This window comes from Zalophus californianus, chromosome 2, assembly GCF_009762305.2.
Source record: "Zalophus californianus isolate mZalCal1 chromosome 2, mZalCal1.pri.v2, whole genome shotgun sequence".
Classification (NCBI taxonomy): domain Eukaryota; kingdom Metazoa; phylum Chordata; class Mammalia; order Carnivora; family Otariidae; genus Zalophus; species Zalophus californianus.
The window spans coordinates 92,397,314-92,421,912 of record NC_045596.1 but is presented as its reverse complement, the minus strand read 5'-3'; the positions used below and the strand labels follow the sequence as shown (position 1 = coordinate 92,421,912).

General features: G+C 36.6%; 2 protein-coding genes across 5 annotated transcripts in view; one reads left to right on the top strand and one right to left on the bottom strand.

Annotated features, from left to right (window-relative positions):
- Nucleotides 1-390: 390 nt before the first annotated feature.
- On the top strand, nt 391-9,385 carry TIFA (TRAF interacting protein with forkhead associated domain). 3 transcript variants are annotated; one of them, XM_027599349.2, is made up of 3 exons: nt 391-546; nt 1,064-1,245; nt 8,033-9,385. In XM_027599349.2, the coding sequence occupies exon 3, from the start codon at nt 8,057-8,059 to the stop codon at nt 8,612-8,614; it is 558 nt and encodes a 185-aa protein (XP_027455150.1). In that variant the 5' UTR covers nt 391-546; nt 1,064-1,245; nt 8,033-8,056; the 3' UTR covers nt 8,615-9,385. The 3 variants fall into 3 exon arrangements, with proteins under 3 accessions (XP_027455150.1, XP_027455151.1, XP_027455149.1); XM_027599350.2 differs by having other exon boundaries at nt 392-546; nt 1,064-1,191; XM_027599348.2 differs by having other exon boundaries at nt 393-546; nt 1,064-1,230.
- A 2,089-nt stretch (nt 9,386-11,474) lies between these two features.
- AP1AR (adaptor related protein complex 1 associated regulatory protein) overlaps nt 11,475-24,599 on the bottom strand; it is a 39,888-nt gene continuing 26,763 nt past the window's right edge. Inside the window, exons 4-10 of one of the 2 annotated variants that reach the window (XM_027599346.2) lie at nt 23,516-23,541; nt 20,257-20,353; nt 18,996-19,094; nt 16,946-17,004; nt 16,186-16,259; nt 14,750-14,878; nt 11,475-13,380 (exon numbers count right to left, since the gene is read on the bottom strand). In XM_027599346.2, coding sequence (XP_027455147.1) covers nt 13,115-13,380; nt 14,750-14,878; nt 16,186-16,259; nt 16,946-17,004; nt 18,996-19,094; nt 20,257-20,353; nt 23,516-23,541 — 750 coding nt within the window. In that variant the 3' untranslated portion in view covers nt 11,475-13,114. The remainder of the gene's footprint in view (nt 13,381-14,749; nt 14,879-16,185; nt 16,260-16,945; nt 17,005-18,995; nt 19,095-20,256; nt 20,354-23,515; nt 23,542-24,599) is intronic. The other variant, XM_027599347.2, reaches the window with a different exon arrangement.

Here is a 24,599-nt window from a genome sequence, read left to right as displayed (position 1 = left end):
GGTGAGGTCCCTACCAGTTTACTGCGCCTCAAACGTGGCCTGGAAGCTCAGCGAAGGGGTCAGGGGCCTGGGCTTCGTGTCGCTCGGGCGACAGCAGCCGCAGACGCCCGGCGGAGGAGGGAGGGTGCCGGCGCGCGTGCGGGCGGGGCCTGAGAACCTCGGCGCTTTCGTCCAGTCTTCGTAAAGGCTTTGCGGGCTGGCTGGGGGGGGGGGGGGGGCGCGGCCGGCCGGGAGGAGGAGGAGGGGTGGCGCGCGCCCGAGGACCAGTGACCCGCAGCCGCCCACTCCCCGGGTTCGGTCGCGTCTGTCCCCCCTCCACCCCCAACTCGGCCCCGCCCCCCTTGGCTCACACCCGCCCTCTCCCTCCCCCAGGAGCTGCGGCGGGGCGGGCTGGCGCTTCCTCGTGTGGTTGAGGGCGCTGGGCGGCGGTGGGCGGTGACCGTCCGCCGACGCCAGCCTCCGCGGGGTGGCCTCCGTTAGTCTCGTGTGGAGCCCGGAAAGCGAAGCCGCTCTGGGAAGTTAGTTCACCGACTCCCCGGCCCTAAGGTACCTGGCGGGCGGCGGGCTGGGGCTGAAGTGGGGAGTGTGTCTTGTTTGTTTATCGCCCCGAGAGGGAAGCTTTGTCAAGGAGTCCTTCGCGGTGCTCTTGTACAAAGTCACACCCAACTGCTCCTGCCGGCTCAGCGCGCGGAGCGCGCCAACAATTAGATACGGCACGGCCCCAACTTTATAAACCTTCGGAATATTTGTAAATGCGAGGGGGGAATACTGAAAGGAAATACCAGAGATAGGGTGTGTTTTCTTTATAATTTTCCGTGCTTTGCAGTTTTTTGTTTTTGTTTTTTTTTCTCCTAATCAGAGAACACAAAAGAATTCCATTTATCAAGGGTAGTTCACAGAGCAATTGGGCGTGAACCCCCTCGGCGTCCCCCAGGAGACTTTTCTGCGGGGCCTCGGGCTCCCTTCTCTACTGAGGGTTCTCCGGACCCGCCCTCCTTGCCTCAGGAAAATTATATATATTGGGAAAATACAGTAATCTGCTGTTTTCTGGGACTTTCCCCAGCTTTCAGATTGAAAAGAAGAATTTCCCAAATCCTCCGGAAGCCGGAACCCACGCTCTACCTCATAGCGGATGTCCGCAGCCACCAAGAAGCTGGACTCTGCGGATCAGATTGGGTACAGGTTAATCAGGTAGAGTGGGAGAAAGAAGACACTGTCTCTGAAGAAAAAGTGAGCTCTCTTAAGGTTCTCCTCTTGCTCTTTTTGGTTTTCACGACTCCTTCTGCGAAACCTATTATTTAAGAATTGATTCTGCTGACCAGTAGTAGAGTTCACAGGTGTCTTCGAAGCCACACTGGGGCTGATGACCGGCGAGGGACGTTAGTCAGGAGGATAACCCTGTCTTTTGCTATGCTTCACGTTTCTCTTCCCTCCTGTTAGCTCAGTGTTGGGTGTTGGTCAGGGAGAAAGCCTTTGAAAAAAGGCTACTTGGAACAAGGCAAAGACATACTTTCTCTTGAGATTATCCATAGGGTGGGAGCTGAGGAGGGATGAAAGTAAACCTTCAGAATACCTTCCTTAACACAAGGCCCAGAACAAGCTCCATTATTTCAGTAGATCTTAGCATGAGAATCCTCTTGGCATGCATGACCACCCAGGGGCACCAAACTTTCTGTTAAACTGCTTGGACACCTGGCTCCTCCTTTGAGCAAAAATATCCGTCTTTTTGTTCATGACAGTTGAGGTCCAAACAGCCTTTTTGCAGGGTCAGGGTAGTAGGTCTCTTTACTGGCTTTGCCCAACTTTGGGAGGGGTAACTGGTGTATGTGTCTGTGGGGGGGGGGGGAGTGTGAGCAGGCGTAGAGAGCATAATTTTGCACATAGCACCTTATTTCCTTTGAGAGGAGTTAGAAGGCAACCTGAGTCTAACCTTTCTCTTGCCAGCTCTAAGACTCCCAGGTAAGTGTGTACTTACTTCCTGGTGTCCAGCAAAGGAGAGGTTTACTCTTCTTCTGACACTCAAGAATGGAGCACTCACCTTTTGTATTATGCTTTCTGTGATAAAGTTCTTGATAGCAGGGCTCATTTGCTCAGTTTCATTTCTATATATTTATCTATTTATTGTAGTTCATTTGTGAATATAGATATTATTGTGTATCAGATATCACCACAGTGTTTTACAACTTTTTCTTTAAGTAAGCTCTATACCCATCGTGGAGCTAGAACTCCCGACCCTGAGGTCAGGAGTTGCATGCTCTACTGAGTGAGCCAGCCAGGCGAACCATGTTTTATAGTTTTTTTATGTCAGATATCATAGTTTAAGATGAATGGATAAAGAAGATGTGGTATATATACACAATGGAATATTATGCAGCCATCAAAAGGAATGAGATCTTGCCATTTGCAACAACGTGGATGGAACTGGAGGGTGTTATGCTGAGTGAAATAAGTCAATCAGAGAAAGACATGTATCACATGACCTCACTGATATGAGGAATTCTTAATCTCAGGAAAGAAACTGAGTGTTACTGGAGTGGTTGGGGGTGGGAGGGATGGGGTGGCTGGGTGATAGACATTGGGGAGGGTATGTGCTATGGTGAGCGCTGTGAATTGTGCAAGACTGTTGAATCACAGTTCTGTACTTCTGAAACAAATAACGCAACATATTTTAAGAAAAAAGAAGAAGAAGATAACAGGAGAGGAAGAAAAGGGGAGTATGTCAGAGGGGGAGACGAACCAAGAGAGATGATGGACTCTGAAAAACAAACTGAGGGTTCTAGAGGGGAGGGGGGTAGGGGGATGGGTTAGCCTGGTGATGGGTATTGAGGAGGGCACGTTCTGCATGGAGCACTGGGTGTTATGAACAAACAATCGTGGAACACTGCACCAAAAACTAATGATGTAATATATGGTGATTAACATAACAATAAAAAAATTAAAAAAAAACAAAGGAAAAAAAAGATATCATAGTTTACCCCTTTCATACTTAGCTAATCTCCACCTCCATTTAATTCCATAAAAATCAGATGGTTTGTAATTTTGTAAAGAAAATATTTGTTAAGTGTTTGATTAGATATTAAGTACACATGGTATACAATTTCGAAGGTATAGAATGTGCAATGAAAAGTCTCCTTTCCACCCCTGACCCCAGGTTCCCTCTCCAGAGGTAACCACTGTTACTGCTATATAAGCTCATTGTTCTTCTATCTTTGATAACTTATGTCAGACATTTCAAAAAGCTGCTTTTGAGCATTTGCACACTAGTGATATTTTTATTTTTATTTTTTTTATTTTAAAGATCTTCCAGGGCACCTGGGTGGCTCAGTCGGTTAAGCAGTTTAAGCATCTGCCTTCCCCTCAGGTCATGATCCCGGGGTCGTGGGATCAAGTCCCACATTGGGCTCCCTGCTCAGCAGGGCGACTGCTTCTCTTTCTCCTGCCCCTTCCCCTGCTCGTGCTCTCTCTCTCACTCGTTCTCTCTCTCTCAAATAAATAAAATCTTTAAAAAAAAAACCTACCAATTTTAGTTCATTTTAGGGTTTTTATTAGTTTCAGTCTTTCCTGTCTTTCTACTGACCACTCAGAAATGGCAGAGATTCAGGCCACTTTGTAGAGAGAACTTGCAGCTCTAGAAATTAACAAATAGATTACTTTCTCAATTCCTTGAGATCAGAGACCATGATTTATTCAACTTTGGAGCTCCCCAAACAACCTACCACAATTACTAGTGAGTACTGGGTCCATGCTAATATCCATCCATACATGCAGACTTAGGGATAACTTATACTCACAGTAACCTGCTGCTTCAGAGCCTCTTTCTCTTATGAGGCAGGAGTAACAGTGTATTTCCTGCCCCAACACTAGATTCTAGGTTGGTGTCTTGCTGGTTTTAGTACACTTCCATGGCCCTCCTCTCTACAGATTAACTGCTATCTCTTGTGGAGTAACTGGCAACAGAGAGCAGTTTTTGTTGTGGGTATGTATTTTTTTTCTGTTTGAATCTTGCCTTTGATACTGGCTTTGTGACCTGGGCTACTTAGCTAAACCCTCTGAGACATATCTCTCTCCTCTGTGAAGGATGATTCATAGGGTTATTCTGAAGATGAGACAATATGTGTAAATGGCTAGCACTGTACCTGGCACGTGAAGGGCGTACAGTTAAGTAGTAACCCTGTTAACTGTCAGGGTTTGAGGTCATTTCGTACCTTGGTTGGATAGGTGGATGCATGTCAGCCCAGGATATGTTAGGGCTCAGGAACAAATGACTTAAAAAAACGTTTGATTTATTGCTCATATTACATGTCCTTTTTGACTCTGTCTTTGGCCCTTCCCTCTGGGATGGAGGCTGAGCTGCTTTTGGGGACTGCTGATGTGGCAGAGGCCAAGAGGATTGGTGGAAGTACATGGTGGCTTTCAAAGCTTCTGCTTGGAAATAAGCTTCTATGTCGCTTCCATTCATGTTTCATTGACGTGGTTGTCATGATACAGTAAGAAGTATCATCTCTCTAAAGGAGCAAGGCTCCTCGTAGGGAAGGGCAGTAAATATTTGACAGTAGTACAGTCAACCTCAGTGTTTTTGGAGAGTCAAAATTATGATCCCAAAAGTTTGTCAAACCCTGAGAGTTGATTCACACCAAGACACTTGTAGCCACTGATTGATAAACAAGAATGCCTATTTTTTCCCCTTGCAGTGAATAATATATCTACCCTGAGAATTAGGCATAAGAGCTTGTGTGGGGCAAACTTTTCTTGGTGGTAGATTTGCTCAAAAGAATGAATTTTAAACTAATTGGTTATAGGAAGAACACAAAACAAAATTTGGGTGTTACCAAAAGACTGTATACAGAATACACCATGTTTTTAATCCAGTTCTCCTTTTGGAACTGTTATTGTACAAAGTCCAAGAATGAACTAGAATGATGGCAGTGTATCCTAGACAAGGCTGAGATCACTGACAGATTCTTGCCCCTCCTTTTTAGGTTCTTTACTTGTTAACTGCTAATTCTTTTCTTGTCAACCACTAATTGTATCATCTGATGATTTGTTATAATTATTCTCTTTAATGCTGTCAGCTTCTTGAATAATGTGACTTTATTATAATTAAGGTGTCTTCAAATCACAATTCTACCCATTGTGTGTTAATTCTCGCTGTGTTGGTTTCATAGTAATTTTGACCATCCTTGGCCCATGATTTTGAGGGTTCCTCTCACTTTGCTGCTTATAGCTGGGCATGTCCTGTCTGCTTGGGTAATGTGATATGATGTAATAATGTCCAAAAACAATATATGACAAGTAATTTTAAAATTAAAGATATATTTCCAAATCAATAAAAAAGAAATTTTGCTTAGCCATATCATTTATTGAAAAATTGAATAAATTGAGAGTTTGATTTTTAGCACTCATTCATATGTGGAATTTAAGAAGCAAAACAGATGAACATAGGGGAAGGGAAGGAAAAATAAAATCAGATGAAAATAGGGAGGCAAAAATAAGAGAGGCATAAGAAACGCTGAATTCTAGGAAACAAACTGAGGGTTGCTGGAGGGGAGGTGGGTGGGGGAAAGGGATAATTAGGTGATAGGCATTAAGGAGGGCACTTGATATAAGTGAGCACCGGGTGTTATATGAAATGATGAATCACTAAATTCTATCCTTGAAACTAATAATACAGTATATGTTAACTAAATTGAATTTAAATAAAGAATTTAATAAAAGGAAAAAATAGCACCATAACTGCAAAACAGGAGGAAAGATTGTATTTTAAAAATAAATAGCAGCAAGTGTAGAAAGAAAAAGAAAGCATTCTGATTTTTTTTTAAACCAGCATAATAATTCTGATACCAACATCTAATATAGATGGCAAACAAAAAACCACAAATCAATTTCACTTAAGATTCTTGATTTCCAAACCCTAAACAGTTTTTAAGGAATGCAGGGAACACTCAGCCTCACTTTATTGGTATAATTTATCACCATGCTAGATTAAAGGAATTCTGTGTAGCCTTTCAAATATAAGGTATATGTATATGTGTGGATATGGAAACAAATCACCCATTTATATTATTAATTTAAGAATGCAAGGCCTAGAATTAAATATAATATGTTCCTGTTTGTATAAGAAAAATTTTTCTCTATGTGTAGAAACAGGTGTTTGTGTCTATGAGCACACACATAGTTATGCTTTTTGTATAAAGAAAATTTCTGTAAGGATAAAAGCAACTTTTACAGTGGTTGACTCTAGAAGGATTGGGGTGAAGATACTTTTTTTAAAAATCATTTTTTGCTGTATCAAATTTTAAATTGTGTGCACTTAATTCTTTTAAAATAAATTAGTTTTAAAATGGCAGTTCTGTGTCAGAATAATCTCTCCAAGACTTTGGTAATTAATTCTCCTATCCTGTTATACTGCTTTACTCCACTGATTATTAAAGGTGCATGTAGGCACGTGTAGGTGGAGGGCACCACAGGGCCGAGAGCTCTAGAGGGATGTTATTAACTCTTTTTTTTTTTTTTTAATTGCAATTAGATACCATTTTCTTTTTCTTTTTTTTTTCTTTTTTTTTAAATTTTTTTATTGTTGTGTTAATCACCATATATTACATAATTTGTTTTGGTGTAGTGTTCCATGATTCATTGTTTGTTCATAACACCCAGTGCTCCATGCAGAATGTGCCCTCTTTAATACCCATCACCAGGCTAACCCATCCCCCTACCCTCCTCCCCTCTAGAACCCTCAGTTTGTTTTTCACTTAATGACAGAATGTGCTTAATGACAGTTTGTTCAGTCATTAGGAACAATTGATAAATAATTCCAGTAGGAGTACAGACTATGATAATTAGGACTGACTTATGTAATGTCTAATTTTACAGGTATAAAACTTTTAAAGCACTATTTTTTTTTAGTATAGTTGATGTACAATGTTACATTAGTTTCAGGTATACAACAGTGATTCAACTTCTCTATACTTATGCTCATCACAAGTGTAGCCACCATCTGTCACAATACAATACTATTACAGTATCATTGACTGTATTGCCTATGCTGTGCCTTTTATTCCTATGATTTACTCATTTTGTAACTGGAAGCCTGTATCTCCCACTCCCCTTCACTCATTTTGCCCAACACCCACTCTCCCCTCTGGCAATCATCAATTTGTTCTCTGTATTTGCAGGTCATATTCTGCTTTTTGTCTATTCATTTGTTTTTAGATTCCACAAATGAGTATAATCATATGGTATTTGTCTTTCTCAGTATGACTTAATTTCATTTAGCATAATACCTTCTAGGTTCATCCTAGATTACAAATGGCGCAATCTCGTTCCTTTTTATGGCTGCATAATATTCGTGTGTGTGTGTGTGTGTGTGTGTGTGTGTGTGTGTGTGTGTGTATCACATCTTTACCTGTTCATCTATCGATGGACACTTAGCTTGCTTCCCTATCGTAGCTAAGCATTTATTATATTTAACCCTTTACCTACTAGAAATCTAAGTGAGGATGTAAAGAATAAATGTTGCAATTATTTGTTTATAATTTTTAAATTTCTTTAATCAGGTTTTACAATTCATAATACATCTAATTATAATTTAGTTAATAAACTGTAGGTTTTCTTTATGTGTATATCCTCTGAGGGCATTCAAACCAAGGGGATTATTTATCCTGATTTCTAAAATATAGCTGTCATATTTTCTCTGGGCCAAGTCACTCTATTTAAATGAGAAAGGAACTGAAGTTTATTTACGCCCCTGCCAGATCACTTTATTATCGACAAGCGTTCCTTGTTATTGTCTAGATTGTGTGTATGGTTTTATTGTCAAACTAGAAGTGAAAAATAGAGATGGAAAAAAGTAATACACCAGATCTCATGGGACTTGCTGTAAAATTTCACATATGTGCTAGTTGAGTATTCTGTGTATTGTTGTCTTAAAGTCTAAATAAATCACCTATCAGAAGATTTTCATCAAAATATTAGAATTAAAGATTTCAATGCCTGAAAAATGGGAGTGAACTAAATGCTGGTTTGATTGTTGCAGGCAGGTCAGATTCTGAGACACATCATGACCAGTTTCGAAGATGCTGATACGGAAGAGACCGTGACTTGTCTCCAGATAACTGTTTACCATCCTGGCCAGCTGCAAAGTGGAATATTCCAATCAATAAGGTTTTATAACCGAGAAAAACTTTGCTCCAGCGAAGTGGTGAAATTTGGCCGAAATTCCAACATCTGTCATTATACCTTTCAGGATAAACAGGTTTCCCGAGTTCAGTTTTCTCTGCAGCTGTTTAAAAAGTTTGATAGTTCAGTTCTCTCTTTTGAAATAAAAAATATGAGTAAGAAGACCAGTCTCCTTGTGGACAACAAGGAGCTGGGCTACCTAAATAAAACAGACCTGCCTTATAAGTGCATGGTCAGATTTGGTGAGTATCAGTTCCTGATAGAGAAGGAAGATGGAGAGTCCTTAGAAATTTTTGAGACTCAATTTATTTTGTCTCCAAGATCACTCTTGCAAGAAAACAACTGGCCACTACAGAAGCCCATACCTGAGGATGGCAGTTACTCATCCTGTTCCACCCAAAACACTTCTCCTACAGAAATGGATGAAAATGAACTGTGAACACAGAGGGGCTAAGAGGAGTCATGAAGGATGAAGAAATCTGTAGACATTTTATGGATACTTCGGTTTATTGGTGTATTACTGTCATCTGTTGTCAAATTTGGGATCTATTATCATTTTGAAAGTCTTCAAATTGTATTAGTCATCAATTTAGTCATCTGTTGCATTCCTAGATGTATTTAGGAATTATTAAGTGTATTATTAAGAATTAAGTGTACATCTGTGAGGGTTAATGTACAAGAAGTACCCGTGGTGATGAAGGAATAGTGTTCTCAATAAGGATATATTATTTTCTTCTTAGGCTTGCTTTTAGTCCTATGTTTTGTTTTGTAAGGAACCATCTCTTGGTTTGGTCATATTTCACAAGCAGCCATTTGTTTTCAAGGTCAAGATTATGAGCAGCTTGTTACTGGTGGTGTAGCCTGTTGGTACTTGCAGTACTAGAGTACTAACATAATGTGTTTTGGAATAGTGCCAATGCAGCATTGTGGTTTTTATATAGGAAGCCCTATTTGAGCAATAATACCTTTTCTATGATTTCCTTTCTGTAGAATAATAGTGTTTATTTCCAAAAATACAGTTCTCCTTGTGTATATTTAGCATTTAAAACCAGTATTTTGGACATTTTAATGAACCATTGCTATGTTTAGAATTCTTTTTCAGTTTTCTTACCAAATATTAACTTTTATATACCATACATTTTTAAACTCCATGAATTCAAAATTTTAACAGCTTCCATGCATATAATAAAGTCAAAGTTTAATTCTGTAACCATGTTCTTTGAGACTCTTTCTGAAGAAAGAACTTTCTGAGGAAAAGAAAGTTCTTAGACTGCTTACTCTCCCGTGCTGATCAGTAGACTGCTTACTCTAAAGGAGGAGTGCCATAAGCCTGAGGGAGAGGCTGGGCTGGAGATTAAGATTCCTCTAGCCCTGCCCCTCAATGCATATTGGCTCCAATTCTCCAAGTTCCTCACTCTGCGTGGTGGCACATGGCCACCAGTAGTTCCTGTGATACCACATTCTTTGGTTTCCTGTGTCCCTCTTAAATCTGCTTCTTTTGGCAGTTTCTCTACCCCTGACCTCTAAATATCAACACTTAGTTGGGCTTCTCTGCCTATATGCTTCCCCAGGGTGATCTTACCTAGTATAAGGACTTAAAATACCTTTTACCTACTAATGACTTCTAAACTTGTACCTCGACCTCTTCTCTGAACTACAGATATATATATATATATATATATATATTATCATCTTCTTGATGTCTTCCCATAAATTTCTCATAAACACCTCAAATTTAACTTCCAAAACAGAACTCTTAATTTCCTTCACCTTCTTAAATTTGTTCCTCCCACTATATTTGTCAAGTTAGAAACCAAAAAGTTATTGTCAAGTGTAGTTGTAACTGCTAGGTTGGCTGTCCATTTCCATAGATTTAACCGGCGGGGAAACAATGAGCTCAAATAGACTTAGTTTATTACTTACACAGACAGCAAAAGCAAGATCAGCATGGGGTCAGTGTTCCACATCCCTGATCCCTAGGGATGTCCCTTGGACATTGGACCAGGGAGGCCAGATGACACATAAATGGAGGGCAGCTCTGTTGTTGAAGAGCCAACTCCAAACTCTAGCCAAGCAGTTTTATTAGCCTACATCTGTAGTGAATGGGAGTGAGGTAGAAATCCCTGCTTCATTAGAACCAGGGAGTTAGATGAGAAATTGCCTTATGGCAGCCTTCTGCAAGATAGGGGAGCAGATGATAAATGGCTTTGTCACATCTCCTTGAAGACTGCCTATCTTGCCATGTTCCAGGGAGGTTCACAGAGCTTTGTCAAGATTTGGGTTGGAGTGTGGTTCAGTGTTGCTATATAGATGTGCAGTGAGCAAGGTTGCCAGGGCACCATGCTAGATGCATTATCCTACCATTGTCTTAGATTCTAGCTCTTCTTTTGCCTCCATATCTAACCCATCAGAAAATCTTGTTAATTCTACATCTGAAGTTTATCAGCTCTGCATTCCTATCATCATCATCAACCCAAGTCACACCATGTCCCATTGCAAGTATCACACATACACTCTTGTCCTCTTATAACCCATTCTCTACATAGCAACTAGAGAAATTTTTAAAAAGATGCAAATCTGATCACTGTCTACTCTGGCTTACACAAAGTCAGTGGCTTTATACACCAAATAAAATTAACTCTTAACCATGGTCTACAAAACCTTACATGATCTGGCCCTTAAATACCCCTCCAGTATCATCTCATATTACTCTACCTCATGATGCTTCAGTCCCCGTGGTCTTTTCATTCTCAGAACATACCAAATGTTCTCCTATACCTCAGGAGCTTTATAAACATGCTTCACCAGGCTTTTTACTTGGCTGGTTCCTGCTCAACAGTTAGGTCTCAGCTCAAATGTCATCTCAGAGAAGGCTCTCTTGACCTACCAAAGTAGTCACTTAGTCCCCAGCTATCCTGTATTCTATCATCTTATATATTTTCTAATTGTGATCTGTGGTTTTCTTATTTATATGTTTACTTGTTATTATCTTGTCTCTCTCATCAGAATGTAGGCAAAAGAGCTTGAGCATTGTATGTCTTTTTACTATGTCCCTAACACTGTATCAGACACAGTAGATTCTCTAATATCTGCTGAATAAAAAAAGTTATTTCCAGTGTTTTTTATAAACATACAAAACAAGAAATTAATATCTTTTCTTAGCAGTTAAAACACAAACATTTTCAAATTTAGTTCCATCCTGCTTTCCTAATTCACTCCTTTTTGTCTTCAAGGCAGATTTAATAAAGTAATTATACCTCAGGAGTCAGAATTATTGCATGTTTATAGAGTAAAACTAGTAATGATCAAATAATTTATTATTTTTAAATGTAAAAATGTGTTTATTCATAATCCTTGAGGTTATCATTCCTTCAAAAAATTTTTTATGAACAAAATGCCAAGAAAAATTACAATAGTAGCTTATGCCAAACCAAAAATATACATCTGATGTATACAAACTTTAAAAGGCATAACACAGGCAATGTGAATATAGATTACCTTTAAAATATTTCCAGTGACAAAGCTACAACTTAAATTATGTTAAGACAGTCATAAATAATAGCATACCTAGTATATTTACATATTTAAAGTATCATATTTATTTCTATGCGATAAAAAAAGATGAAACTATTGATGTCATTGCCTAGCAGTTCAAATATTGAAAGGGCCACATGATTTTTTTTTTTTTAAGTACAGCAAGAACTTTAAGTTACTATTTATATCTGGACCTTCCTATATTTTTGAGAACATGCACTGTCACTGCTGCAAGAAAAAAAGAAAAAAAAAACCAAGGAAAAATCAGAAAACAGTTTGCTTACCAAAATCATATTCAATCCTCAGCAAAATTAAGACAAGCAATTAGGGAGTGCTTTATAACCTTGGCCTTTCAAAGTGAAACAAACTTTAGGAAAAGAAGAGTTCATTGTATATCACAAATGCAGTTATTTATACTGATATGCTTAGTTCCATCCCATTAAAGCACCTTGTATTACAAGGCAAAGGAAAGCTTAATAAAATCAATGAATCCTTTCACACCAGAAAGGATTTTATTTTGAAATACCCGTATTGCATATTTAGGTTTTCCTTTCTTACTAAATCATGCACAGAGAGTATGTTCTGTGTAAAATCTTTCTAAGACCATTCATTGGAAATATAGAATTTAAAAAAATGACATCTAGAAATTTATCAATTAACTTAAAATCAATATTCATCTATAGTGGCTGCATGTAAAAGGAAGTGAAAAACCTAAATATATATATTTTCTTAAATATTACTTTTGATTACCAGCTTCAAGTATCTGAACTCTGAAAGTCTATTTTAACATATCCTTTGTTCCAACTGAATCAACATTATTATACTAGGATATGCAGTAAGTGTAGAAAAAAACTGATATTTCAGCATTTCTTTAGGGTCATCTACTCAATTGTGCTTACTATTAGATAATAAAATTTAAGTAAGTTATAGGAACAAATAATGTTGGAAAAGGTGGAAAAGGGAACACTATTATAAATCTGATCTGGCAGTCCCTCCTCCTGCTCCCTTCACATCTGCTGAGAATTAACACAAAATGCCTTACTATTTTCACAGTTAACTACTGAAATAGGCTTAAGAAAGCATTCAAAGTAAACAAACTATTTTTAAAAGTGAAAATCTACAAATAGTAAACAGGAATGCTATAAAGAAGAGTTAAAATAAATTTAACTGATAACATGATAGAACCATTAAATTGTTTTTGAAAAGCAGAAGGCAGATGATGAAATTGCACTTAATTCTGAAGCAACTCAGATATAGCCTATCATTTCTATTCTTTTCTAATAAGCATTTACAACATGGTTTCTTATCTCCCTCTTAAAAAAAGGCTCAGCACAACTATTTATACATTCTAGTTGGTTTTTAACATTTGGTCACAACTGATAAAACAGGGTCATACAATTTTACCCTATCGTTTCTGTTGATCTGCATCAGATTGCTTTATGCCGGAATCAGACAGTTCTAATACAGGATTCACAAATCCAGAATACTCGGAATTGCCGTTATCATCCATTTCAGCACTAACAAAATCATTCTCCCACTCCAGCCCATTGGAATCATCAGAGGCTGATGTAGGATTACTTCCAGTCTTCTTGCTGCTATACTTAAGTGCTGCTCGGAGAATGTCTTCCTCTGTTTTGGAACGTTCTCTCATTGGAAGCATGCGATTCATTCCTATTATTTGGAAAGTTATTGGAAATCTCAGTGAAAATTTTAAAGGCTATATTAAAAGACTTTACAGTTTAAAAATGTAGCTTTTGTTTAACAATCAGACTTGATTTGTAAATTTACCTAAAGAGTCAATCCTATGGAGGCGCTGTTAAGGGAAGGTTTCTGGTGGGCTCTGTCTTCTATCTAGTTTAGTTGTGTTAATGACTTAAATAATAATCTTAAAAGTCATGTTATCTACAAATCTGATTAGCGTACAGATAGTATGGATTGTTTCTTTATTGATAAAAGACTCGCCTAGAGGACTAAGGTCCATTCCATCTCAAAATTCTATGAAATAGTTAATGCTTACTATTTTTATTAAAGTCCTACATTCTGTAATTGGTTCTTCATTTTCATGGATTATGTAGTTCTTAAAGTGAAAATGAAAACTTGAGCCTTATTCAGTGAAATAGCCTGAAAAAAAAAATCCACATTTTAGCTACAATTTTGAGTCCTTGCTATGTGCCACACCTGTACTGGGTGTTTTATATAAGTTTCATTTCATCCTCACAACATTCATATGTTTATTTGTTCAAATATTTTTACTAACTGCTTATTATGTGCCAGGCATTTTTAGACCCTGAGTGTACAATGGTGAATAATCATCCTTTAAAGTAGGTTTATTATTTCCTTTTTATGATGAACAAACTGCAGCTTAAAGAGAGTAAGAAATCTACCTAAAGTACTACAGCTAGGAAGACATACCTAAAATTCAAACCTATGTCCATGTTAAAGCTTTTGTGCTACACAAAAAAACCCCCTAACAAATGGCTAATTTATAATGAATCAAAAGATAATAAAATTTTGGCTTTAGGTTGACCACAAGGGGGCAGTAATTCTTCTTACTAATATAAAATGGGCTGGATTACAGAAACCTTAAAGTGAAAAACTAACATTTATTATTTATTTCTTTAAGAGCTTTTATTTATTTATTTGACAGAGAGAGACACAGCGAGAGAGGGAACACAAGCAGGGGGAGTGGGAGAGGGAGAAGGAGAAGCAGGCTTCCCACTGAGCAGTGAGCCCACTGTGGGGCTTGATCCCATGGGGGACGCTGGGATCATGACCTGTGCCAAAGGCAGATACTTAACGACTGAGCCACCCAGGTGCCCCTAACGTTTGTTTTTTAAAGCTCAGGAAACACTAAGAATTAAGCAACTTTCTAAGCCATTTATCAACAAGGGATAATCACTAATACAGTAAGAGACCAAGAAATTTTTATAATGATTTTTTAAGGCCTTGCACTCCTTTCAATTTAAAGTAAAATACCAAGTAGATTTCTATAGATTAACATGCATTAAAATTTTTAGGTAAAATTGTGAATATACAATACCTTCTTCATCTTCCCACTCTAGATCTAGGGATGTACTGTCATCATTTCCACTTGTTGATTTAGTTTTGGTCATTAAATCACAACTACTTTCTGTATTTGGCGTCAACACTGTGGCATCTGATGAGAGTCCTAGAATATACACCAAATATAATGTGATCATTTGTACTCTTTTACCACAACCATTTATTTTGTAATATTATCTTTCTCCAAATATTATTATTCCTTTCAACATCATATGAAACAATTATTGAAATCATCACATTGGTAAGTTTTTGTTAGGAACAACATATGGCTTTTTTCCTTTTCCTTTCCTTTTTTTTTTTGCCATGCAGCATGATAAACATGAAAATTTAAATGAATTATAAACTTTTCCAATACAATGAACTTTAGATAATAATTACAAAGAGGGACAAAAAATAAGTGAAAAAATAAAAATGAAAGCAGTCTGTTTTCAAAAGGAACCACTACTATGCTTCCATTATTGGAAGTACAGGAGTTCTGACTATTGAAACTTAGAGAAAAACACTTTAATCTTATAAATAAATTTGTAATAAGTAAAATAAGTACACTTTTGTACTACTTCTTCCCACCTTCCCTTTTCCTGGGAGGGGGAGAAGTAACACCACAGTAGAAATGGAAAAACGAGTGCTTGACTCTCCTTCCAGATCTACAGTAATAGCCTGAGATTTTTCTTTGCTCCAACTTCCTTTTTTTTTTTTTTTAATTTACTTATTTGTCAGAGAGAGAGAGAGAGCACAAGCAGGGGGAGAAGCAGGCAGAGGGAGAAACAGGCTCCACACCAAGCAGGGAGCCTGATGCAGGACTCGATACCAGGACCCTCGGATCATGACCTGAGCAGAAGGCAGAAGCTTAATGGACTGAGCCATCCAGGCACCTTGCTCCAACTCCTTTTTAAAAGGAAAGATAAGGGGTGATTGGGTGGCTCAGTCGGTTGTGCGTCCAACTCTTAATCTCAGCTCAGGTCTTGATCTTGGGTCATGAATTTAGGCCCCATGTTGTGCTCCACGCTGGGTGTGGAGCCTACTTAAAAAAAATAAAATAAAAAATAAAAAGGAAAGATAAATTGTATAATTAAGGACTAGTTAACTGACCTATCTGGAAAATATAAATTTAAAGGGCAGAAAGTTCTATAGAAACAGAGCCAAGATCTCCAATTATCTGTTTACTGTGGCATAAAGTTAAAAAGTATGTATCTTTTTTTTTTTAAAGATTTTATTTATTTATTTGAGAGAAAGAGTGAGAGAGAGAGCACGAGAGGGAAGAGGGTCAGAGGGAGAAGCAGACTCCCCGCTGAGCAGGGAGCCCGATGTGGGACTCGATCCCGGGACTCCAGGATCATGACCTGAGCTGAAGGGAGTCGCTTAACCAACTGAGCCACCCAGGCACCCAGTATGTATCTTTTTTAAAAGACTTACTACTACTTCGAAAAACTTCATACTGTGACTTTATATTTCTCAAACAAGATTCAAAGTCGTCTTCTGGTCCTGAACTGTAATTAAAGTAAAAGAAATATATTCATAATAGATGCAACATAATGCATGCTTAAGTTAATTTATGGCATTTTAGTTTGAAGGTCTATCCCACACAAATTTATAATTACTATACAATTAGAGTAACCTAATGAAAATAGGTCTTAATTTTCTTAATGCTAGCAATAAACTGAAAATGGTTAAGATTTTGGTTAGTATTAAAGTCAAAGCTTAGTAATAAGTCCATCTTCATAATTTACAATAATGAATCATGAAAAAGATACTTTGAATGAGTGGAAAATATGACTCTGGAATGTGTCTTCTAAAAAATGATCACACATAAACTTTATTATAAGAAAAAGAGATGTGTTAAGGAAAACACAAACAAGCAGGGCAAGACATAAGCAATTTATCCAAAAGCATTCAGTGTGTTACTGCATCATTTTGTTTCTTTTTTTTTCTTTTGCATCATTTCCATATGGAAGATATGACCACTCTTAAAAATGCAATGAAATCAATTCAAATAAATAATGATCACTTTCCAATGTAAAGAAAGCAAATGTTCTCAGTATTCTTACAAGATAGTGTCTTTTTTTTTTTAGGGAACACACATACATAATATGTATACAAATACCCAGAGCTGAACTGTGCTCTTTGGAAAATACATTTTCTACCACTAAGGGAAGTAGTATGTTTCACTATTTACCTCTGATATTCTCCATTGTTTGAAGGATGGTATCGCTGCACAACTCTCTGACTTTCTTGCTTTGGAAACATAATGCAATACAAAATCACTCTGTTGTAAAATTATACTTTAAAAAATCATTCATACAACACCCAAAGATATTTTTTCTAGTTCCTAAAAAAAAAAAAAACTTTAAAAGTTATTCTATTGAAGTCTTTTTCCTTAAATGTATCACTGTTCATTTCTATATCCTCTTATTTATGGCTGGAATTTCTCTCAATCTTTCAGTGTATAATCCTTGAGGGGTCAGAATATTCAGTGTTATTAAAAACAAATTTTAAAACATATATATATATTGGTGTACTGAACATTCTTATTACACCTAAGAACTTCTAATAACTGGAAGGATGAAGGGTAAGAAAAAAAATAGTTAAAACAGTAGATGAAGTTCTATTCTGGCTGAAATAAGTAGCAATTGAACAAACGATCTAGAAGACCTGGCTGAGCTGACTCAGAAATAATAAAAACAAAGGATTTAAAAGACCTGTCAGATAGTTAAGGCTCTGACAGTTACTAGCTTTGTGTCCATGGCATGTCCTTTACTTTCTGTTTTTTTTCATCTGTAAATTATAGATGGCTATAATACTGCTCTAGCAAACTCATAGGGCTATTGTGAAAATCAAATGAACTTGCATATATCTGTGTTATCTTTGTGTGCCAGTGTATGTTGTACACACTGCTACGTGTTCCTGTATCAGTATTTAGGGAAGAAAAAACTCCGAGAACTCTGGAAAAATGCTCAGAGAACCCAAATAGATGCTGCATATGGAATGCTTTTGTCTTTAAAAGGTGAGCAGTAGAGAATTTATTATAGTAAAAAGACTTATGTAAATTATAGCCAGAAAAATATTTTTATTTCTTTATAGAAGATGAGTTAATTTTTAAACTTTCCACTAGTTAGAACTTACGAAAAAACAAAAACAAAACCCCCCACTCTCCCATATAATCTAATTAGTCTGCTGAAACAGATTAATCAAAATGATAGGGGAGCAGGGGGAGAAAGAGAGAGAGAAAAAGGACACAGGTCACATATAAACTCATAGCAATATGACACATGATTTTTCAGTTTCTCTAAGTTACAGTAATTATGTGACATGATCTTTGTACTACTTCAGTTAATATTACAGTAGAGAGTTCACATAGGCAAAATATGGAGGAAGATACTAAGTAGGATAACTGGCTAAGCACTGCTGTGCTTGAATGCTGGCTCTACCATTTATTAACTGTAGGATTTTATTAAGCAAGTTATTTAACATTTCTGTCCCTTGGCTTCCTCATCTATAAAATGAGGATTGAAAACGCTACCTATCTCCAAGGATTGTTGTGAGGATTAAACAAAGTAAAACATGTAAACTATTTAAAACAGTAATACCATAAATGCCTGTTATTAATAGTGGTCTGGCTTTATAGTAATGCCATATTAGCATATAGCATGGTGAGATATAATAAATCTGTTGCCTTCTCTGATAATATGCCAAAGATTTCTCAAGATTCAAACTCTAAATCTCCCAAAGACACAAGAATAAAGATGAGAAATATACAATATTTGAAAATGAGGCAAATTGCCCAGCTTACCAGATTCAAAGAAGTATAAGAAATTCCAGCAGTTCAAGGAATTGTTTAAAAAAATACAAAAATAAACTAAAAAATGCTGCAGAAATTATATTTAAAGACTAGTTTTGTAATGTTTCCACCTAAGAGTATATTTATTTTTCCAAAAGAATACTGGATTTCAGAAAACTACATTTCATCTTTGGGATAAATAAGAATTAGCTTCTGCTAATTTAAAGCTAAACAATATTCAATATCAAGCATATACTTTGATGTTCTTTCTAGTTGTTAAAGACAAGCTAATTTGCCTTTAAAATTCTTAAAAATATATACATAAATACATTTGTTGTTAAATAAGAAGCCCTTGATTCTAGGGTGGGGAAAGAGTCTCAACTAAGATTTGTCAGAGAAAATCAGGAGAAAAGCAGCCCTAATATATGTTGGGGTCTTTTCCCCTCACCTCCAAGAGCTTTCGCTGCTTTGCTGCCCTGGCTGCTTCACGCTGTGCAGCGTATAAAGCTTCTTCTTCTAGTCTTAACTTCTCTTCTTGTAAGGCTAACTGTATATGAACAAAACAATAAGGATTAACAAAAATCAGAACCTGTCTAACTGCTCTAAAAATAAAATGTTTGTTTGTAAAATTAAAAATAAATTATTAAAAAATAAACAATCTCTACAAAGCATAGTAGAATTGAAATTTTTGTGATTTCTCATTTCAATTTCTCCTTTTATAAAATAATTCAAATGATATCAAACATATTATAGAACTCTTTAGAAGTTGAATTATGAAGTAGTAGCATTTAATTTGCAGAAATACAAAATTGCTTCTTCCTTTAGAATATGCAGTGATCTTCATTCTCAACAATTGTTCCAATGCCTATCACCCTGACTAGTTTAAAGGTTTGGCTTTCATTAGTCCAAGGTCTTTAAACTAAGGCCAATCATTTCACCATCTATCAAAGTAAAGTAAGCTTTCACAAAGTTCATGTCTCATTGATGCATATGTGTCCTGAATTGTGCTATCAAGCTATTCAAAAATTACTTTCAAATTTAAGTTTTGCCATTCATAATAGCATACAAACTGCCTTAGTGATAATCTATTGCATGTCAAACTTAAAAATAAAATTTCAATTTTTTTTTCTTTAGCCTAATAATTAGCATCTATTGCATAGCTTAAATTAATGCTGTTGAAATAACTAACTGGTACTTAAAAGACTATTCTTAAATCTATAATAGAATATGACTAATTCCATTTAGCGAATAGCAAAACTATAATTACAGGCCATTCCCATAAACACATTAAAGTAAATATAACATTTATGATTATAGTTTATGGTTCACTTACTAAGAATAAACAAGTCCAAGACAAACAAAAAGACTTAAAAAACATTTATTGTGAAACAGACTTTCTAAAAGTTGGTTTTAAAAACAAAAATACATGTATCTTGCCAGAGTCTCTACTTGTGAATTAAGAAATTAGTTTTTAGAAGAATGTATTATCTTCATTTTTGGCAGCATATGATTTCTGATAAATTAAAATGAAATAAAACAAACTATAATAGACTAGAATTTTTTCTTACTTTTAAAATCTTCATCTGTATAATATCTAAATATAGATCCAGTGACTATTCATATGCACCATATTAGTTAATCTCAACTTTCTCTATAGTATAAACAGAGGTCTTATGATAACATACTTAAGCAACATAAAGACTATTTACCTCTTTTTGAATTTTCATATCAAGATCCTTCTGTTTTTCAGCAATAGAATCATAATGCCTCTCTCTTAGGTTGACAATTTCTTCCTCAGTAAGAGGCCTACAGAGAAAAATGAGGGAGAAAAAAGAAAGAAAAGAAAAAATATTTTTGATGAGTACAAGTCAAAATAAAACACTCATCAACCACAGAAATACTAAAATTGTACTGTCAAAGTATTAAAACAATTTGATGCTATAATTTCAATGGTTATGAATAAAAAGGCATATATTCTAACACTTGCTATAATCTGGTATATATGTTGAATAGGATGATATATATCATCGGAGTATTTTTTAGCACTACAACCACTTTTAAGAAATGTGGACTCCATTTACCTTCACTTTGGCTCTGCTTCAGCCTTCCGACCATATCCCAAAATGTACATCATAAAGTAAAAACTTCAGTACGCTACGCTCTGATAGCCCTCTTACCATTCCGGAACTCTTAACTCACATACCCACTACCCTCCTATTTATCCTGCTCAATCACTCTGGCTACTCCAGGGTCTTGATCTCTTCCCTTTCCTCCCTTTTCTCCTGTCTATCTATCCTAATTACCTTGCCAACCTTCACATACAACCAATATGGACACCAATGGCAAATCTGACGTACTTTCTTACCAACATACTCACCTTCTTGCACTCCTGTCATGATACCTTATTCACCCAGCTTACTTTCTGACTTGGATCAATTCCATTATTAGCCCTTTCTCCTGAGAGCTGCTAGAGAAAATCTAACATTACCAATAACCCTTTTCTTAGACATGGTCAACTCCCTCTCACATCTTAACTACTTCAAATCTTCAAGTACTCTTTAAGTTCCTCATTCAAACTCTTTTCTCTTGGAAGTCAATTCCACCCCACTCTGAGACATGGGAAGCACCAACCAGCAACTCCTTCAACTTCTTTCCACTCCTCCTCTTAGTTGAGTCTATCCTCTCTATTCTTCCCTCCATCCTCTGAAGAGGTGGCATTCCTTAACTTGTTCAAGGTCATCTGCTACACTTATACTCTTGATTCATTCACCACTGATGCCACCCTTGCTCCCCTACTCCAGGGAATTCTCTGGGACGTTGCTCTATCAATTAGCACCTCTCTTTCATCTTAGCCTACTTTTTATTTTATTTTATTTTATTTTTTTAAAGATTTTATTTATTTGTTTGAGAGAGAGAATGAGAGAGAGAGAGCACATGAGGGGGAGGGGTCAGAGGGAGAAGCAGACTCCCCGCCGAGCAGGGAGACCGATGTGGGACTCGATCTTGGGACTCCAGGATCATGACCTGAGCCGAAGGCAGTCTTTTAACCAACTGAGCCACCCAGGTGCCCCACATCTTAGCCTACTTTTTAAAATCTGTCTTCACCTCTCTTCCATGTGAAGGGAGAAGGGAAGAAAGAAAAAAAGGAGAAAAAAAGGAAAAACCTTCATGTGATCTATATTTATCTTTAGCCACTCCCTCTCTCCTTCCCATTTCCGCTAAAATTCGTGAAACTAATGTACACTGATAGTGCATCTAGCACTTACTGTGTCAGGCTCTCTTCCATGTACTTTACATATATTAACTAATTTTAATCCTCACACCAACACTATCAGGTAGATATAGAGATAATACACATAAGGAAAATGAGATGAAGACAGATTATGTCCAAATAAATCAAATAGTATGTGACAAAGCTAGGATCTGAATCCAGGTAGTCTAGCTCCTTGCTCTTAACTGCTGTGTTTATCTTACCTTCTCTGTCCTTACCTCCCATTCTCTCACTACCTCATGGCAATCTATCTTTGCTTTCATCCCTAATAACTCTAGCAAAGGTGGCTTCTATGTTGTCAAATACAGTAGTCATTTTTGAGTCTTTATCTTCTTACTTCAGTTTGATGAAACGGTGTTGGCCGTTCTCTCCATTCCATCTGTCTGCCAGTCTGTTTCTGTCTTCCCTTGGCTTTCTATGCTCTCTTACTTCTTTTTGTTCACTGAATCTTGCTTGTCTTCAGAATCCTCTTATAGTATTTGCCTATTCAACCCTCAGACCACTGCTCTCTCTCTATACTCCAAGCACCCCACTTCCTTCTGTTCCCAGTCTCAGGTAGGTGATCTTGATAATTAAAATGGTTTTAACCACCAGTATAAGGTAATGTCTCCTACTTCTGTTCCTCTAGCCCTAACTTCTGCCTAGGGCTTTTTTTTAAAGCTTTTTTTTTTTTGGGGGGGGTATAACTTAAATAAAATAAAATAAAAATTTTAAGTATTCAGTTCATTAAGTTTTGACAATTGTATACACTTGTGTAACTGCCACACAAAGCAAGATACAAACATATCCATTCCTCCACAAAAATCCTCTTGTGCCTCTTTTCAGTCAACCCACTTTGTTCATGCAATTTCTTCTGTCTGAAATGCTCTCCTCCTCTGGATAGTTATCACTAGCCAACACTTCAGGATCAACTTAAGTGTCATCTCCTTAACGAAGTCTACCTGGACACACCTCTTCTCACACATTTTGGGCAAATGGTCTCTCCTTTAGGTTTTCCATGCATATTTTATAACTGCTATTTAATCTCTTTTTCCATCTTATGTCGAAATTGGTCATTTACACAAACTACCTCCCAGACCAGGATATTCTTTCTTCTAAAGTAGAGAAACATGTTTGATTTTTTAATTCCAGTGCCTAGCACAGTGCCACATAATTGCCTAATAAATGTTTGCTAAACTAAAAAAGGTAAAGAATATGCATTAAAAACATGAAAGTGTATGAAAATATTCTCTTGATATTAAGAACTCTCAAGTTAAAGACAGATAGTTCTTCTTCAAGTAGCTCATACAATTTCAAAAGAATCTAAAAAGGCTGCTTAAATAAGAGTATCAAGGTTCTAGTTAACCTGTTAGTAAAACAAGTTTTAGAATGTCATGAGGAAGGAAAAGGGGGATATTTTAAAAATTCAAGGAAGTGTATTTATTGATATTAAATAGTTTTTTAAAAACTAAAAAATACATGACTTAGGTTCAATAGGAGAACACTAGTACTACTGTACATTAAATTCCTTAATGTTCAAAACAATACTTTGAGATGTTATTATTTGCCTCAAACTTCTAGAAAGAGAAAACAAAGGTCCTGAAATGTAAACTATTCAATGCCTCAAAGCAAGCAAATGACAGAGCCTTGATTCTTAAGAGAGTTTTTCATGGTTCACACAGACATTGTTTAAAAAAAAAAAAAAAAAAAAGCCTTACCTATGACTGCTTCCTGGGCTTTCCCCCTGTACAAAAATTAAACAATTAAAGAAACTTCACTAGCTGAACTCTATGTAAGGTAAGTCAATAAAATTTTTATTTAATCAAAATATTTTCTGCTTATCTATTTTTATCATAGTAAACAAATTTTATTATTAAAGTGTCTTAAACAAAAAGCTTTAAAATTTTACAACTTCTCAAAAGCAAAATTTATTATCTAGCTTAATTATGTATCAACTAATTATTGGACATTTCTTAATTTATTTTAACAAATATATTCTACACCAAATGAACTTCTGGGTCAGGATGGTACTAGACAACATATCTTCTATGCCCTCATCATTTACAGTTGATCCTCATTATTTATAGATTCCATATTTGTAAATTCACCTATGTAACATCAAAACTAATAATTCCTGTGCTTTTGTAATCATGAACAGACTTCCACAGAACAACAAAAACTCTGAATTACCCAAAATGCATATTCCCAATGGCAGCAGAACATGGTGATGCTCTGCCTTTTTGTTTCAGTTTTCATACTGTCCTCTTTACAGTCTATTGAGTACCAGGTTTTTTTTTCATGTTTGTGCTTTTTTGTTGGTGATTTCACTGTTTAAAATGACTCCTGGGGTGCCTGGGTAGCTCAGCCAGTTGGGTGTCTGCCTTCAGCTCGGGTCATGGTCCCGGGGTCCTGGGATTGAGCCTCCTGGGATCATCAGACTCCTTGCTCAGCAGGGAGCCTGCTTCTTCCTCTCCCTCTGCCTGCCTCTCCCCCTGCTTGTGCTCTCTCTCTCTGTGTCAAATAAATAAATTTTAAAAAATCTTTAAAAAAATTTAAGAAAAAATAAAATGACTCCCATGTGTGGTGTTGAAGTGCTGTCTAATGTTCCTAGTTCCAAGGAGGATGGAGCGAGCCTTAGGGAGAAAATGTGTGTGTTGGACAGGCTTCGGTTCAGGCATGACTTATAGTGCTGTTCAAAGTTAATGAATCAATAATATATATTAAAATTAGTTGTCAAACAGACACCTAAAACAAGGTAACTTACTGATTGGTTGATGAAAATGTTGTGACTAGAAGCTTACA